General features: G+C 46.5%; 1 protein-coding gene across 6 annotated transcripts in view; it reads right to left on the bottom strand.

Annotated features, from left to right (window-relative positions):
- Positions 1-16,220, bottom strand: part of LOC143289898 (ras-specific guanine nucleotide-releasing factor RalGPS2-like) — a 272,104-nt gene that overhangs the window by 38,587 nt on the left and 217,297 nt on the right. For all 6 annotated transcript variants that reach the window (XM_076599128.1, XM_076599122.1, XM_076599123.1 and 3 more), the window contains 3 exons: positions 13,570-13,620; positions 2,376-2,459; positions 1,426-1,515 (listed from right to left, as the gene is read on the bottom strand). In XM_076599128.1, coding sequence (XP_076455243.1) covers positions 1,426-1,515; positions 2,376-2,459; positions 13,570-13,620 — 225 coding nt within the window. The remainder of the gene's footprint in view (positions 1-1,425; positions 1,516-2,375; positions 2,460-13,569; positions 13,621-16,220) is intronic.

Raw genomic sequence — 16,220 nt, 5'->3', positions numbered from 1 at the left:
TTCTCCGTTAGTCGATCTATCTGTCTTGTCTTTTTGATCCCCCTTCCCCCTTCTCTTTGACTAGGTCTGTTTGTCTGTACGTCTCTCTCTGTCTCTCTCTGTCTCTCTCTCTCCGTTAGTCGATCTGTCTGTCTTGTCTTTTTGATCCCCCATCCCCCTTCTCTTTGACTAGGTCTGTTCGTCTGTCTGTCTGTCTGTCTGTCTGTACGTCTCTCTCTCTCTCTCTGTCTCTCTCTCTCTCTCTCTCTCCGTTAGTCGATCTGTCTGTCTTGTCTTTTTGATCCCCCTTCTCTTTGACTAGGTCTGTTTGTCTGTCTGTCTGTCTGTCTGACTGTACGTCTCTCTCTCTCTGTCTCTCTCTCTCCGTTAGTCGATCTGTCTGTCTTGTCTTTTTGATCCCCCATCTCCCTTCTCTTTGACTAGGTCTGTTTGTCTGTCTGTCTGTCTGTACGTCTCTCTCTCTCTCTCCGTTAGTCGATCTGTCTGTCTTGTCTTTTTGATCCCCCATCTCTTTGACTAGGTCTGTTTGTCTGTCTGTCTGTCTGACTGTACGTCTCTCTCTCTCTCTGTCTCTCTCTCTCTGTCTCTCTCACCGTTAGTCGATCTGTCTGTCTTGTCTTTTTGATCCCCCACCCCCCTTCTCTTTGACTAGGTCTGTTTGTCTGTCTGTCTGACTGTACGTCTCTCTCTCTCTCTCTGTCTCTCTCTCTCTCCGTCAGTCGATCTGTCTGTCTTTTTGATCCCCCATCTCCCTTCTCTTTGACTAGGTCTGTTTGTCTGTCTGTCTGTCTGTCTGACTGTACGTCTCTCTCTGTCTCTGTCTCTCTCTTTCTCCGTTAGTCGATCTGTCTGTCTTGTCTTTTTGATCCCCCATCTCTTTGACTAGGTCTGTTTGTCTGTCTGTCTGTCTGACTGTACGTCTCTCTCTGTCTCTGTCTCTCTCTTTCTCCGTTAGTCGATCTGTCTGTCTTGTCTTTTTGACCCCCCCACCCCCCTTCTCTTTGACTAGGTCTGTCTGTCTGTCTGTCTGTCTGTACGTCTCTCTCTCTCTCTCTCTCTCTCTCTCTCTCTCTCCGTTAGTCGATCTGTCTGTCTTGTCTTTTTGATCCCCCATCCCCCTTCTCTTTGACTAGGTCTGTCTGTCTGTCTGTCTGTCTGTACGTCTCTCTCTCTCTCTCTCTCTCTCTCTTTCTCCGTTAGTCGATCTGTCTGTCTTGTCTTTTTGATCCCCCTTCTCTTTGACTAGGTCTGTTTGTCTGTCTGTCTGTCTGTCTGTACGTCTCTCTCTGTCTCTGTCTCTCTCCGTTAGTCGATCTGTCTGTCTTGTCTTTTTGATCCCCCATCCCCCTTCTCTTTGACTAGGTCTGTTTGTCTGTCTGTCTGACTGTACGTCTCTCTCTGTCTCTGTCTCTCTCTCTCTCTCACCTTGGCTATTTTGATGAAGTGGGATAAAACATCGGCTCTGGTCTTCAGTGTCTGGCAGTTTAAAACCTCCCGCTGAACCCAAAAGTTCACCTGTAAAAAAAATAAAAATAAAAAAACCCAAAAAAACACACAACACACTCACTGTCTGGCAACCATACCACACAACACAATACAACCTCCGAGAATCGAATCAAACCATGTTCTTTTTTTTCTTTTTTTTTTAAGCCCAGCCGACTGCAAAGGAACCATTTTCACGGCTGACCCATCACTACCACCCCAAAAGCAATCCCCACCAGTTCAAAGAGAAACCAAAATATTCTTTTTTTTTTTTTTTTTTAAACAGGTCAAGGAACTTCAGAAGAGATCACAGAATTAAGTAGCTTTCGTCATGTTCAATATTGGCAATTTATAAACATAACATCCATGTGAACATATCTCTAATAGTGAACAAATCAATTCATACAAATACATCAATGGGTAAAATCAATCAATGCTGATTGGTTGATCATAACATAAATGAATAAGTTGGATTTAAAACAACAACAACAACAAAAAACAACGAATTTTTTTTTCCAAAATGCAATATTGAAAACTTCACTGCTTCACTTAAAAATCAGTTTCACTACAGAACTTTGTCGGTCAGAAAGCACGCACAGAGCATGTGCTTATCAAATTACATACACTAATGCACACACGCATGTATATGCGCGGGAGGGCGCGCGCGCGCACGTACGCACGCACACACACACACACTCACACTCATGCATGCATGCAGGCACACACACACACACACACTCACTCTCTCTCTCACACACACACACACACACACACACACTCACTCACTCACTCTCATGCTTGCAGGCACACACACAAATGCACACTCACTCACATGGAGAGAGAGGGGGGGGGGGATGGGGATGGGGAGGCGGCGGGGGGAAGGGAACACTCACATGATTAAATCTTCGAGTAAAAGCCACGACGTTTGGCGCCTTAATCAGCTTTTCCTTCGTCGTCCACGCGCATGACGTCAGTTCCTGAGAAAGAGAGAAAGAAAGAAAGGTATTGTTAAACAGACAGACCCGATTCAACAATACATCGCCTCTCACGACAAACCCAAAACGCAGCAGTACACACTTTTGAATACGAAGGCAAAGCGGAAGGCAAAGAAACAATTACAGGGGTAGAAGGGGAAAAAAAAACGAAATGGGGGAAGTATGGAGTGGAGTGGGGGGGGGGGGGGAGAGGGGAGGGGAGAGAGAAAGGGGGGGGGGGACCCGCAGAAGCAGAACAACACACATCACACAAAATATCAAACAATGCATTTATTATCCATCATTCGTTCATCAATGCTGTTTCGATTCTGGACTGACTCTCAAACAAGCCGACCACACAGAGCCACGACCAATACAAACCATGTCAGCTTTTCATCTCAGAAGAAAACAACAACAACAACACGACAAGACCGACAGAAACAGAAACCAAGCACAGAAAGCAAGCACCCACGCACAGATGCACACAGACACACACACACACACAAAGAACACAACACACACACGCTCAAACCCCAGCCCCCTCCCCACACCCCCACTCACACATACACCACAGAGGCAAAAAACTGCAATGATGACGCACGTACACACACACACACACACACACACACACACACACACACACACGCACACACACACACACACACACACACACCACTGCACCAGCAGACACGGCAATCCAGATAATATTATTTACTAACATTCACAGCACGACAGAGAGAACACAATATGAAAGGTAGAGAAACAAGTGGTAGTCAAATCCGGTATCTGTGGTGCAGGTACACACAGACAGACAGACAGACACAGAAACTGAGAGACAGAGACAGGGAGAGACAAAGAGAGAGACAGAGACACAGAGAGATGCAGACAGGAAGAGAAGATACATTTTTTTAAACATTCAAAAAGTAAAATGCCACAACACACACATAAACAGATTACAGTTTACACACAACACTCTTCCACACCAAAAAAAAAAAAAAAAAAAAAAAAAAACAAAAAAACCAAAACACAGCAAGAGAGTTTTAACAACTACTCCACCCCCAAAAAGAAAGAAAAAAAAAGTAATATAAAGCCCAGCTCTTCAAACCTGTACTCGTAGGTATGGGTAATTGCCAACAGCGTGTAACTGCGAACGAGTCGTATACCGCCCCACTTCGAAGCGTTTCTTAACGGCTGCATTTCACAATTCAACGTCTGCTTCGACCTTTTCCAAATACCTTAATGAATATCCATTTCAAAGAACCAGTCAAACATCAGCTGTTTCCGAGCTCTTTCTTCTCTTCGCGCACCACTGCCGACCAAGGTTACAAACGTTCTCTCGAAATCCTAAAAAATCAAAGGAAGCAAACTGTGTAAGACTTGAACTTTTGACACAGTTTGAAATAGTTTTTATTTGATCGGATATGTTGAATGCGCATTACCAGTGCTGGGTGAATTTCAGAAAGCATACTGGTGGACAGATCAAAACGTCAGTTTTAACAGGAATCTGCAAAATATTGTCGTTTGCAATTTGAACACAGGATATTTTGACGTGAGTCTATTTGCGAACACTGCTGTACAGTAACTGAACACTCACCAAAGGGTGTGTTTGTGTGCTACGTCGGGTGTGTGTGTGTGTGTGTGTGTGTGTGTTTAAACGCCTGTTTGTGTGTTTGTGTGCATGTGTGATCAAAACGAACAATACAACAGTCTAGCGGGATGTTCCAACAATATCTTATGTCTAATGAGTTAAAGACCTGCTTCCGTTTTAATTGTCCACATGTACCCGAACCCATTGTTCGCAATTACACTTGCCCGTTCGCATTTTCCCCTCAGGCACCCTTGCCATTTCAAACGTCGACAAAACGTTGAAAAGAATGAGCAGACGAACTTTTCCTGGTGCAACCCACCAATCGGAGAAAGCCTTCAAAAAAACAAAAGAACTACGTTTGACTATCGTACGACCTGTAATCTTTACAGTACACACGTTCAGCTGGTCGCTTCCACAGGATCGTTCGCAGGTACCCATACCCACCCTACTCCCCATCCAACATCACTCCCACCCCCCCTCTCCGCACGACAGCAGACGGAGACTTCCAGACAAAATCCCTCAAATTCCTCCAAAATCCCAGGAGGGTACTCCCCCGAAATGCTAATCCCCGGCACCTGTCTTCTCTATCATAACACATACACACACAGAAAAAAAGAAAAAAAAAAGTCATACACAACTCCAACTTATACAACACACATCAAACGCACGCATTCGTACTCGCGCATCTGTACGCACGCACGCACGCACGCGCGCACACACACACACTCTCTCTGTTTTCATTTCATATACACATGCACATTTAAAAAAAAGAAAAGAAAAAAAAAGGATGAATATGTCAATATACATGCAGAAATACATACCCACATTCAACCCTCCCACCAACCACACCCCCACCCTCGCCCCTCACACACACACACACACACGCACGCACGCACACACACATACACACACGCACACAATCTCTCCCCAGTCGTTATCAGGAAAGATGGCATAACAAGGCATCCAACAGAGGAGGAGGAGGAGGGAGAAGGTGGAACGGGAACTGGGCGGTGTATGGGGAGGGAGGGAGGGAGGAGAGTGGGGGGGGGGGGTAATAGAAAATACGTACGCCCGGTACAGTAGCCCCCCCCCCCCAACCCCACCCCTCTACCCACCCCACTCCACCCAACCCAACACCCACCCTCCAACAATCTCCAAACCGGTGCCAAGGCAAAAGGGGCTATTTCCAGCACACACACACACACACACACACACACCAACGAACAGACAGACCAGCAGGCTTGCTATGCTTACAGAACCACTTCATATACACAGAAGGGGGGTGGGGTGGGGGTGAAAGGAGAAGGAGGAGGAAGATGAAGAGGAGGAGGAGGAGGAGAGAGGGAGGAGGAGGAGGAGGAGGAGGAGAAGGAAGAGGAGCGGGATGAAGAAGAAGAGAATGTGGAAAGGTAAGGGCAGGTGGTGGTGAAGGGTAGAGCGGGTGACGGGTAGTATAGGGGGTGGTGGGTTGGTGGGGGGGGAGGGGGGGGGGAGAGAAAGAAGACGGAGGAGGACAGGGTATAGAAAGTGGTGGTGGGGGTATGGGGTGGAAGGAGGAGGAGGAGGAGGAGGGCGGGGCAGGAGGAGGAACGCAGGGAGGGATACTGGAAGAGGGAAAATATAAATTCGGGGGAAAAAAAGTAGGTGGTTGGTGGTGGTGGTGGTGGTGGTGGTAAGTAAGGTGGGGGAGGAGGGGATAAGAAGAAGAAGAAGGTGGGTGGAGGAGGGGAGAGGAGGAGGAGGAGAAAGGAGAAGGAGAAGGAGGAGGAGCAGAAGAAGAAGGAGGGGGGGGGGAGGAGGAGAAGAAGAAAAAGAAGTAGGAGGAGGAGGAGGAGGCAGAAGAAGTAGGAGGAGGAGGAGGAGGGAGAAGAAGAAGAAGAAGAAGGAGGAGGAGGAGGAGAGGTGAAGGTGTGACAGGGAAGCAGCACACATAACAGGAGGAAGAGCAGGTAAGACGTGAGGTATGAGGCAAAACAGGTCAGTTACAAGAAGAAGAACCGATATACAATTATCTTATTCTATTCTATGTATAAATAGCACACCTGATGTGCTGTCTGCTACGAGGGAAACAGACTGCGAACAGAAGAAGAAGAGAGAGGGAGCAGTGCATGGAAAGATCAGAGGAGGAGGAGGGGGAGGAAGAGGAAGGAGGAGAAGGAGGGGAGGAGGAGGAGGAAGGAGGAGGAGGAAGGGGAGGAAAAGGAGGAGGGGGGAGGAAGGGGAGGGGGGAGGAGGAGGAGAAGGAGGAAGAGGAGGGGGATGATGAGGGGGAATGAGGAGGAGGAAGAGGAGGAGGAGGAGAGGAGGAAGGAGGAGGTGGAAGGGGAGCAGGAGGAGGAGGAAGAGGAGGGGAGGAGGAGAAGGAGGAAGGAGGAGGTGGAAGGGGAAGAGGAGGGGGATGATGAGGGGGAATGAGGAGGAGGAAGAGGAGGAGGAGGGGGGGAAGGAGGAGGAGGAAGAGGAGGCGGAGAAGGAGGAAGAGGAGAAGGAGGGGGAGGAGAAGGAGGAGGAGCTCGGGGGTGGGGGGTGGGGGTGGAGGAGGAGAAGGAGGAGGATGAGGGGGAGGTGGGGGGGAGTGAAGAACAGGTGGGTTGGAGCAGACCGGGAATAGAATACAAAAGGAAGGTGAGGCGCGTGTTTACTTCTTGTGACTTCTTCCCTAGTTCTGTCTACACCATAGCGCTCAGTCCTGTTCAAACACAGTGGTCTACACCCCCGGGGAGGAGGAGACGGGTGGAAGAGGAGGGGGGGAGGGGCGAAGGGGTGAGGGGGTGGAGAGAGAGAGAGAGATAGAGAGGGGAAAGAGAGAGAGGAGAGAGAGAAGAGAGAAAAGAGAAAGAGAGAGAGAGAAAGAGAGGGGGGCAGAGAAAGAGAGAGAGAAAGAGAGGGGAAGAGAGAGAGGAGCGAGAGAGAGAGAGAGAGGGAGAGAGGGAGGAAAGAGAGGAGAAAGAAAAAGAGAGAGGGGGGAGAGAGGGGAGAAAGGAGGGAGAAAGGAGAGAGAAGAGAGAGAGGAGAGAGAGAGAGCAAGACAGAGACAGAAGAGAGAAAGAAAGAGGGAGAGAGAGGAGAGAAAAAGAGGAGAGAGAGAGAGGAGAGGAAAGAGAGAGAGGAGAGGAAAGAGAGAGGAGAGAAAGAGAGGAGAGGAAAGAGAGAGAGGAGAGGAAAGAGAGAGAGGAGAGGAAAGAGAGAGGAGAGAAAGAGAGGAGAGGAAAGAGAGAGAGGAGAGGAAAGAGAGAGGAGAGAAAAAGAGAGAGGAGAGGAAAGAGAGAGAGGAGAGGAAAGAGAGAGGAGAGAAAAAGAGAGGAGAGGAGAGGAAAGAGGAGAGAGAGAGAGAGAGGAGAGAGACAGAGAGATGGGGTGGGGGTGGGGGGGCGGGTGACAGGATAGGATACGAGGTACTGGCCTCCTGGCTACCTGGCAAAGTGTGTCTGATGCTACTACTGCTACTGCTGGTGCTGGTGCTGGTGCCTGTTCCCCCCCCCTCCCCCACCCCCCCCCCCACCCAACACCACCACTACACCCCAACCACACCCTGCCTCTGTAAGCTTTTATCTATAGATCTGCCTTTACCTCTGTGTGTGTGTGTGTGTGTGTGTGTGTGTGTGTGTGTGTGTGTGTGTGTGTGTGTGTGTGTGTGTGTGTGTGTGCGTGCGTGTGTGTGTGTGTTTTCTGGAGCTAGGTCCGTGTTTATTTCTTTCTCTGCCTTTCCTTTTTCTTTTTCTGCTCGCTTCCTTCCTTCCTTCCTTGTACGCTTGCTTAGTTTGAAGGTCACAGGGAGTTAACAAAAAGCAAAAAAAAAAAAAAAAGAACAAAAAACAAAGAAACACACACACACACACACACAAACCCCACAAAAAAACCCCCAAACAAACAAACAAAAAGGTTAAAGGACCCCAAAGCCTTTTCACGACCATCGGGGCAGTTAAGACTACAGGGCTGTTAACTCATCACTGTCCACTGTGTCTGGGGTGCTCGGCATTCGAAGGCCGGGCCCCAATCCCTCCCCCCCCCCCCCCTCTCTCTCTCTCTCCTCCGCCCCCCTCCCGATCCCCTCCCCCCCCCTCCCACCCCTCCCCTCCTGGCCTAGCGCGCGCGCGCCGCTTTAATTACAACAACGTTATAACCAACGTTATAACCTGCTACATGTCCCAATGTTAAGAGAGAGAGAGGTGGGGAGAGAGAGATGGGGGAGAGAGAGGGGAGAAAGAAGGGGGGAGAGAGGGGGGAGAGAGAGAGGGAGGGAGAGAGGGGGAGAGAGAGAGGGGAGAGAGAGGGAGAGAGAGAGAAAGGGGGAGAGAGAGTGAAAGAGAGAGGGAGAGAGAGTTGGTTGGGGTGGGGGCGGGGGGGGGGAGAGAAATCGAAATCGAAACTTTTTTTTTTTATTGAGGATAAAGGAATAGGCACTTACCGGCCTGTTTTCATCCTACCCTCGTAAAGAAAACGTATAATCTAATCTAGGAAATACAAGAAGACTGAAAAAAAAAAAAAAAGTAGGGAAAAATACAGACACATCGCATGACAACAACAACAAGAACAAATAAATGGCATAGAAAATACACAATTCCCCACAAAATAACACTGTATGCCTATAAGTGACGGAGAGAGGGAAGGAAGAAGGTAAGGAAGGAAGAGATACGAAGAGAGAGAGGAAAAACTATTGAGAGAGAGAGAGAAAGAGGGGTGGGGGTGAGAGGAAGGGAGGAAAGGAGATAAGACACATAAACAAGGATACTGAGAACACATCATTTGTTTATCAGTCTCGGTAATTTTCAAGGATTCGTAGAACTTCGCTCTGACATTAGGTGTTTATGATATAGCCTTTAGAAGACACTGAGAAAGGAGCGTAGATGAAATAAAATTCTATAAATTATTAAATATCCACCAGAGTATGTGAAGACTTGTTTTCATAAAGGTCAATTCTTGGCCGAGGCATGGTTATTTTATGTGTGTGACGGTCACTATTTACTGGAAAATTACTTATGAGAGAGAGTGAGGCATAACCTGATAATATTTTGGACATAAATGTGGCTTTATTATATTTAAGCTCAATTTTCATTGGCAATATATCAAGTTCTATGTAATCAGAAACAGATGAAGAGGTAGATTTTAGAATAACTAATCTAAGAGCACACCTATGAAGACTTAGGAGAGGAAGGAAGGGAGAGGGAGGGAGGGAGGGAGAGAGAGAGTCTGGAACTTTTCTTCTTATTTTCGGATTCTGTTGGGAGAAGGGGAAAATGGCAGCTCCAAAATTAGAAACCTTCGCACAAAAAAGAGAGAAGACAATGGAAGACTTTTTAAAAAGTCATTTTAATTACGAATTTTACTGAATAAAGTTTTGTTGAAACCATTTTAATTACGAAATTTAGACAAACTTCAAAACATACAAGGAACCTTTTTTTTCTTTTTTTTTAAATCGTGATAATGATAATAACTATCATCATCCTCATGATTATGATAATAATATATATATATATGATATTCAGTCGTGTCCGACTATGACCATCAGAACAGCAGAGGAGGCAACTGCTGTCTCAACTATCTGGGTCTAGAATTTGATTATAGTGGAGAGTGTCTTGCCCAAGTTACATCCCCACTCTCTCGCCCAAGATGGTTTTTAGGACAGTCGGCGTTGGGATGGTTCCCAAAGGCCAACTAGCCCACAAGGCTGTAAGCACAAAGAGCCAGTGCAATTTTGCCTCCTAGTTTGAGAGTCATAACAGTGCTAACAAATCATCATCATCATCATCATCATCATCAACCTACCCCACAATCCATGAACTTTCATCCCTTTCGAATATTCAAGGCTATAAACAGCAGCAGCAACAACAACAAAAAGGCAGTAATAGCAGAGGGGGTGAGGGGGGGAGGAGGGGGTGGGGGTGCGGGGCGGGGGCGGGGGGGAGTGGAGGGCTGTTTTTATTTCTCTTTGTTTTGTTTTATGAGCGACAGACAGACAGACAGAGAGAGAGAGAGAGAGAGAGGAGACGAACAGTTAAAAGGCCTTGACGGGGGAGGTAAGGTAAGCACCAACACCAACACCTTGTTATGTTGGCCGTGTGTGTGTGTGTGTGTGTGTGTGTGTGTGTGAACAGACATCGCATCCATATCTCCCTGCTGACACACAGTGACAGGGATTAAAGGAGGTGGAGTGGGGTGGGGTGGAGGAGGGGGTGGGATGGGGGGTAGGGAGGGGCTGGGGTGGGGTGGAGTGGGGTGGGGGAGGGGGTGGGGTGGAGGAGGGGGTGGGTGATGTATTTCTCACCACCTACTACTTTTTTTTTTTTTTCTCTCCCCTTCCTTCTCTGTCCCGGTCCGCTTGTCCCTGTCACTCCCAGACACACTGTCTGTCTCAGTGTCTGTCTGTCTGGCTTTCTCAGTCACAGTCTCTCTCTTTCAGTTTATCATCCACTCACACACACACACACACTCTCTCTCTCTCTCTCTCTCTCTCTCGTTCTCAGTCGCTGCTGCTGCTGTTGTCAGATTTCTTGGATACGTCACACACATTCTGCAAGGTGTGCGTTGTACTAAAATCATCCATGCATTCACGCATGTGTGTGTGTGTGTGCGTGCGTGCGTGCGTGCGTGCGCGCGCGAACACAGCGATGAGTGATGTAAACATGTGGTTAAGATGCACAGGGGACGGTGGTAGGAGTGGGTGAGGGGTGTGTATGGGGGGGGGAGGGGGGGGGGACATGACACGACATGGCACTGACAACAACAGACAACTGAAGGAGGGAGAGAAAAAAAACACCCCACCAAAACAACAACAACAACAACAACAAAACAACCACCAAAAACAAGCCAACCTTCCTGACCTACATAAACACCAACAACCTGTTCGACTCTTCACATTCTTGTTGGTGATACGCATCATGTTCAATCAAGGAAAAAGACCCACGTAGAATCAATTCCGTATTGCAACAATCAAACCAACCAGCAACAACAAAAACAACAACCACACACACACACACACACACACACAATATATATATATATATATATATATATATATATATATATATATATATATATATATATGATAATCTGAAAATAAAATCTAAATGGAGTATCAAAAATTCAAAGACATAATTAAAGGATGAAACGCCAGTTGGCGAAACGGACGGACAGAACTTGAAGATTAAAAAAAGGAACAAATACAAACATATAAATAAATAAAAATATTTAAAAAAAAAAAAAAAAATCTGCCCACCTTTTTCTAACACGGAATGGGGACACACCTCCTTCCGACCATCACTACCACCACCACCACCAACCTCCCCTTCAACCACCACCACCACCACATCCGTCTCACCCTACACAGTCCCGCCTCCCCCTACAACCCCCCCTCCCACCCCCCCCCCCCCCCCCCACCCCCCCAAAAAAAAACCATCACCAACTACTTTATTAACGCTTTATAACAGGCAGTAGTTGGAGGAAGCCAGACTAGACAGGCACGAGAGAGAGAGAGAGAGAGAGAGAGAGAGGGAGGGAGAGAGAGGAGGGAGAGACAGAGAGGGGGAGAGAAGGAGAGGGCGACAGAGAGACAGAGTGAGGGAGGGGAGAGAGAGAGAGAGAGAGTGTAGTAAGTAGAAAGCTGAAACATCGTTCCTGCGGATGAGGGGGTAGGGGTAAGGGTGGGAGGTAAGGGGGCGGGGAGGGGAGGGGAGGGGTGGGGTGGGGTTTGAGGGAGTGAGGAGGTGGAGGGGGTGGGTGGGTGGGTGGGGGTAAACCACTGAGCTGTATTGAGCTTGATGGTGAAGAAGACTGCTGCCCTTTTTGAGCTATACTACCTGCTCCTCACAAAAAACCAATGCCTCCCACTAGCCCCATTCCAGAAACCCCCTCACCATACCCCCCCCCCCAAGCCCCCTCCCCCACCCCCCCCTCCCTATTCCTTTTGCCAACGCCCACCAGGTACAGCAGTACATTTTCTGTGGCATTTCACAATCTAATCTAACCCATCTGCACCCAGGGGGGGGGTTGGAGGTGGGCAGGGTTTGTTGGGGGGTGGGAGGTTGGGTTTGGAGGGTGGGGGTGAGGGGTGGGGAGCTCCGATTGCTAAGTTTCTGGTTTATTATTATATACATGGTTCTGAGGGAAGGGGACTGAGAGAGAAAAAAAAGGGGGGGTGGGGGGAGGGTGTGTGCATAGGATCTAGGAAGGTGTGTGTGTGTGTGTGTGTGTGTGTGTGTGTGTGTGTGAGTGTGTGCGCGCGCGCGCGCGCGCGTGCGTGCGTGCGTGCGTGTGTGCGGGAGGGCGTGTGCTCACCCGCATGCCAATATACCTTGTACGTGTTGTTACAAAACAGCGGAGCGGGAAATTCCGCACTCAGGGAACACAGTAATGACACACCCTGAGTAACATGGTTCATACATGGTTGTTTTTTGTTGTTTTTTCCCCCCCACAAACTTTAAAAAAAAAAAAAATCTTTACAGCCCCAGGCACCAAGAAATCCGTAATAAAAAAAAAAAAAAAAAAAAAAAAAAAAATCGCATCAGGCACCCGAATCCAAGGTACGGTACTCTGAACGAGGGCTTCATCATTATGTCCCTTGCATAAAAACGCCGTCTGTTAACAATGCGAGAGAACTGTGGGTTCGGTCGGAAAGATTCTTTGGGCATAGGTTTTCAAATTTTTATCAATTCGTTATTTTTGTCTTTAAACTGAAACTCCGGGGCAACATTTCGCTGCTGTCCTTTTATTAATCACTGACAGAAACGATTTTTGATTGACTGTTAGTTTTCACTAAAGAGAGAGCTGACATTAATAATCAAAACCTTTTTTTACACGCTTGGGTCGTATTTAAAAGGTTTCAGGGACTTAACTAAGAAGTATGTTTTGTCTTCACAAAGTTTATACACTTTTCAGATTTGTATAAATCGTCAATAAGGATGATTTAGTTGTTTAATTAATGGTTGTTTATCCAATGATTAATAAATCGGATGTCAATGAAGTAAAAACACGGACATTTGCTTTCTGCTTATATCGTGTTGTTGCCTAAACAACAACAACAACAACAACACACACACACACACACACACACACAATAAACAGTCAGTAACCTGCACTTTGTTTTCTTTTCTTTTTTTCCAATTCATTGTAAAATGGTCTAATTGGATTGTTGCTATAGTATAACCTTTGAATGTGTTTTTTTTTTTTTTTTTTCATTTCTTTAATTTTTATTTTTACATCTATATGTTTTAGAATTGGAAAGTTATTCTCTTTGTCAGATTGTTATTAAGTTAATGTTGTGATTTTTTTTTTCATCCCCCCCCCCCCCCCCCCAACCTTTTTTTTGTTTGTTGTTGTTTGTTTGTTTGTTTGTTTTGTTTTGTTTTTTCATGTCTAATATCACTTAATGTGGATAGACATTAAATGAAACTGAACACACGCACACACACACATAGAGACACAGAGATAAGGGGTGGAGGTGATGGTAATGGTAGATAAGAGATAAGAGGGGTGGGGTGGGGTGGGGCTGGGGGTTGGGGATGGGTCAGAGCCCTGTGGAATACTTACGTCTGGCTGTATGGACTTGAACACGGGGAGATCCATCAACGTTATCTGGCTCTGTGAAAACACAAAACACGCACACACATCAGTATCAGTTCATTGTGATTTAGTATCAGAAATAATAATACTGCCACCTTTTTTCTTTTTTATCTTTTCTTGTTTAACTCACTCAGTACGGCCAGTCCTCTCTTCTCCTCTACACAGACCCCTCGGATGTCCAGTGGGTGCCTCAATGACCCAACCTTTAGCTTCCGTCGTCAGAACTGTGGTATTCTTTGTCAACATTCACCTCTTCAGTATAAGAGCCTTCCGCTTGCAATATTTGGATGGTGGTAATTGGGGTGAAACGCTGTTGACGACGTCTCTTTCGCCGTTCGTATGGAGAGAGTTAAGTACAGTCATATCCTTTTGTGATTTAAATCGAATACAATCTTTGATCTTTGACAACACCGTGCTCTTATCATTTAGCGATCTTGCTGACTAAAGACAGGGTGGCAGGAAAAACACAGACGTTCTTGGCAGGACCAAGTGTGTCTCTGTCGAGGCCAGTGGATCCTGAAGTCACTGTTCCGTCATGTGTGAATGTGTGTCTGCATGTTTTACATCTATTTGCTTATTTATCATCATTGTTGTCTTTTTTATTTATTTATTTCATTGTATTTTATTTTATTTATGGTGTTTTCTTGTTTTTTTTAAGCTTACAGTTGACTTCATCAAGTTTTTGTGCCTTATAAATATTATCATTATTATTATTAGTTGTTTTTTTATGTATTTATCTATTATTTATTTATTTATTTACTTATTTCTTTTCTTTTTTTAATCTCTTTTGTTTATATATTTTATTTTTATTCCCCCCCCCCCCTCTCCCTCAAGGCCTGACTAAGCGCGTTGGGTTACGCTGCTGGTCAGGCATCTGCTTGGCACATGTAGTGTAGCTTATATGGACTTGTCTCAGGAGATAACGTCTCAAGGATGCAGGACCACCGCATTCCAAAGCAAGCCGCTGTTCGGGGGAGAAGAGAAGTTTGCACAGGGTCACAGAAACGTTAACGCCGCCAATGCAAAACGATATAAAGACAACCTGCAAAAGAACGAACTTCCTCTTTTGCTTCGTCGAAGTCTTCACACTCAGCTCCTTCAAGTCTGGCCTTAAAAGAAACCCACCTCTTCCCAAAAACAGCCTCCCTTCCCTGCCTCTTTCCTTGTCTTCAGTTTCTCCAGTTTTAGAGTTATGCGTGCGTGTGAATGACTGGTGCGAAAGCGCTTTGATTTGTCTCTGCACAAGATTCAGCGCAAAAAAAACCCACACAATTATTATTATTATTATTATTGTTATTATAAAGTCCTACAGTGGTATGACATCTCCTCCGTCTGAACTGGTCAACACAGACCAGGATAGAGCTCACTAGCGCGACCTTACAAAAAAAAAAAAAAAAAAAAAAAAAAAGTTGCATTAAAAAAAAAAAATGATCGAAGAGACTATAAGAAGAACGTCGAGGCAAGGATCAGGCAGCCAGAAGAACGTCGCCACAGAGCAGCCTCTGTCCAGGCTGCAACATCAGCAGACTGCCAGTGCCCCCTGTCAGCTCGCGCTCACGCCACTGCAAAGACAGTCTACGCCTGCAGAGCGACTCCCGCGTGCACACAAGACAGCTTGCAACACAAGTCACGTCTTCCATCAGACCCCGAGGGACAACCATCTGGTCAACATCACCACCACTATCACCGTCAGTGTCAATATTACCGTCAACAACACCACCAATATCACAGCGAATGTCAGTATCACCATCATCAATAACTCCCGACCAACATCACTGTCAATGTCATACATCACCGTCAATAATTATCACCATCAATATCATCGCAAATGTCAAAATCAAAAGTCAAGAACGCCACCAACTGTCATCGTCAATGTCATACATCATCGTCAATATCACCGCAAACGTCATACATCACCGTCAATATCACCATTAAATAACACCGCAAATGTCAACACCACAAACAAGAACGCCACCAACAATATCACCGCCAATATCATACATCACCATCAACATCACCATTAAATAAAACCGCAAACGTCATACATCACCATCAACATCACCATTAAATAAAACCGCAAACGTCATACATCACCATCAACATCACCATTACATAACACCGCAAATGTCAACACCACAAACAAGAACGCCACCAACAATATCACCGCCAATATCACCGCAAACGTCATACATCACCATCAACATCACCATTAAATAACACCGCAAACGTCATACATCACCATCAACATCACCATTAAATAACACCGCAAATGTCAACACAACAAACAAGAACACCACCAACAATATCACCGCCAATGTCGTATTTTTGTTTTTTTTTACCACCATCATCAATACCCCCACCGAAATTGCCTAAGTTATCACCATCAATAACCACTACCACCATAATCAATATTCTTCCCCACCCCCCTTCTTCCTCTCAGTACCCCCAAATGTCCCCCTCCCTCGCCCCCCCTACCCCCCCCCCCCCCCCCCCCCGGACTCCCCAACCGTTCACCAATAACGGTGGCGCCCAGATGACCGCGACAAAGCCAACAAAAGGCCCAGTGGGCATGCACACTGCCAGTGTTTGCGCACGACTTGGGCTCAGGCCCGACGGAA

The sequence above is a fragment of the Babylonia areolata genome, chromosome 14, assembly GCF_041734735.1.
Source record: "Babylonia areolata isolate BAREFJ2019XMU chromosome 14, ASM4173473v1, whole genome shotgun sequence".
Taxonomy (NCBI): Eukaryota; Metazoa; Mollusca; class Gastropoda; order Neogastropoda; family Buccinidae; genus Babylonia; species Babylonia areolata.
The sequence above is the reverse complement of the archived record's forward strand: the minus strand, read 5'-3'. Positions and strand labels throughout refer to the sequence as shown.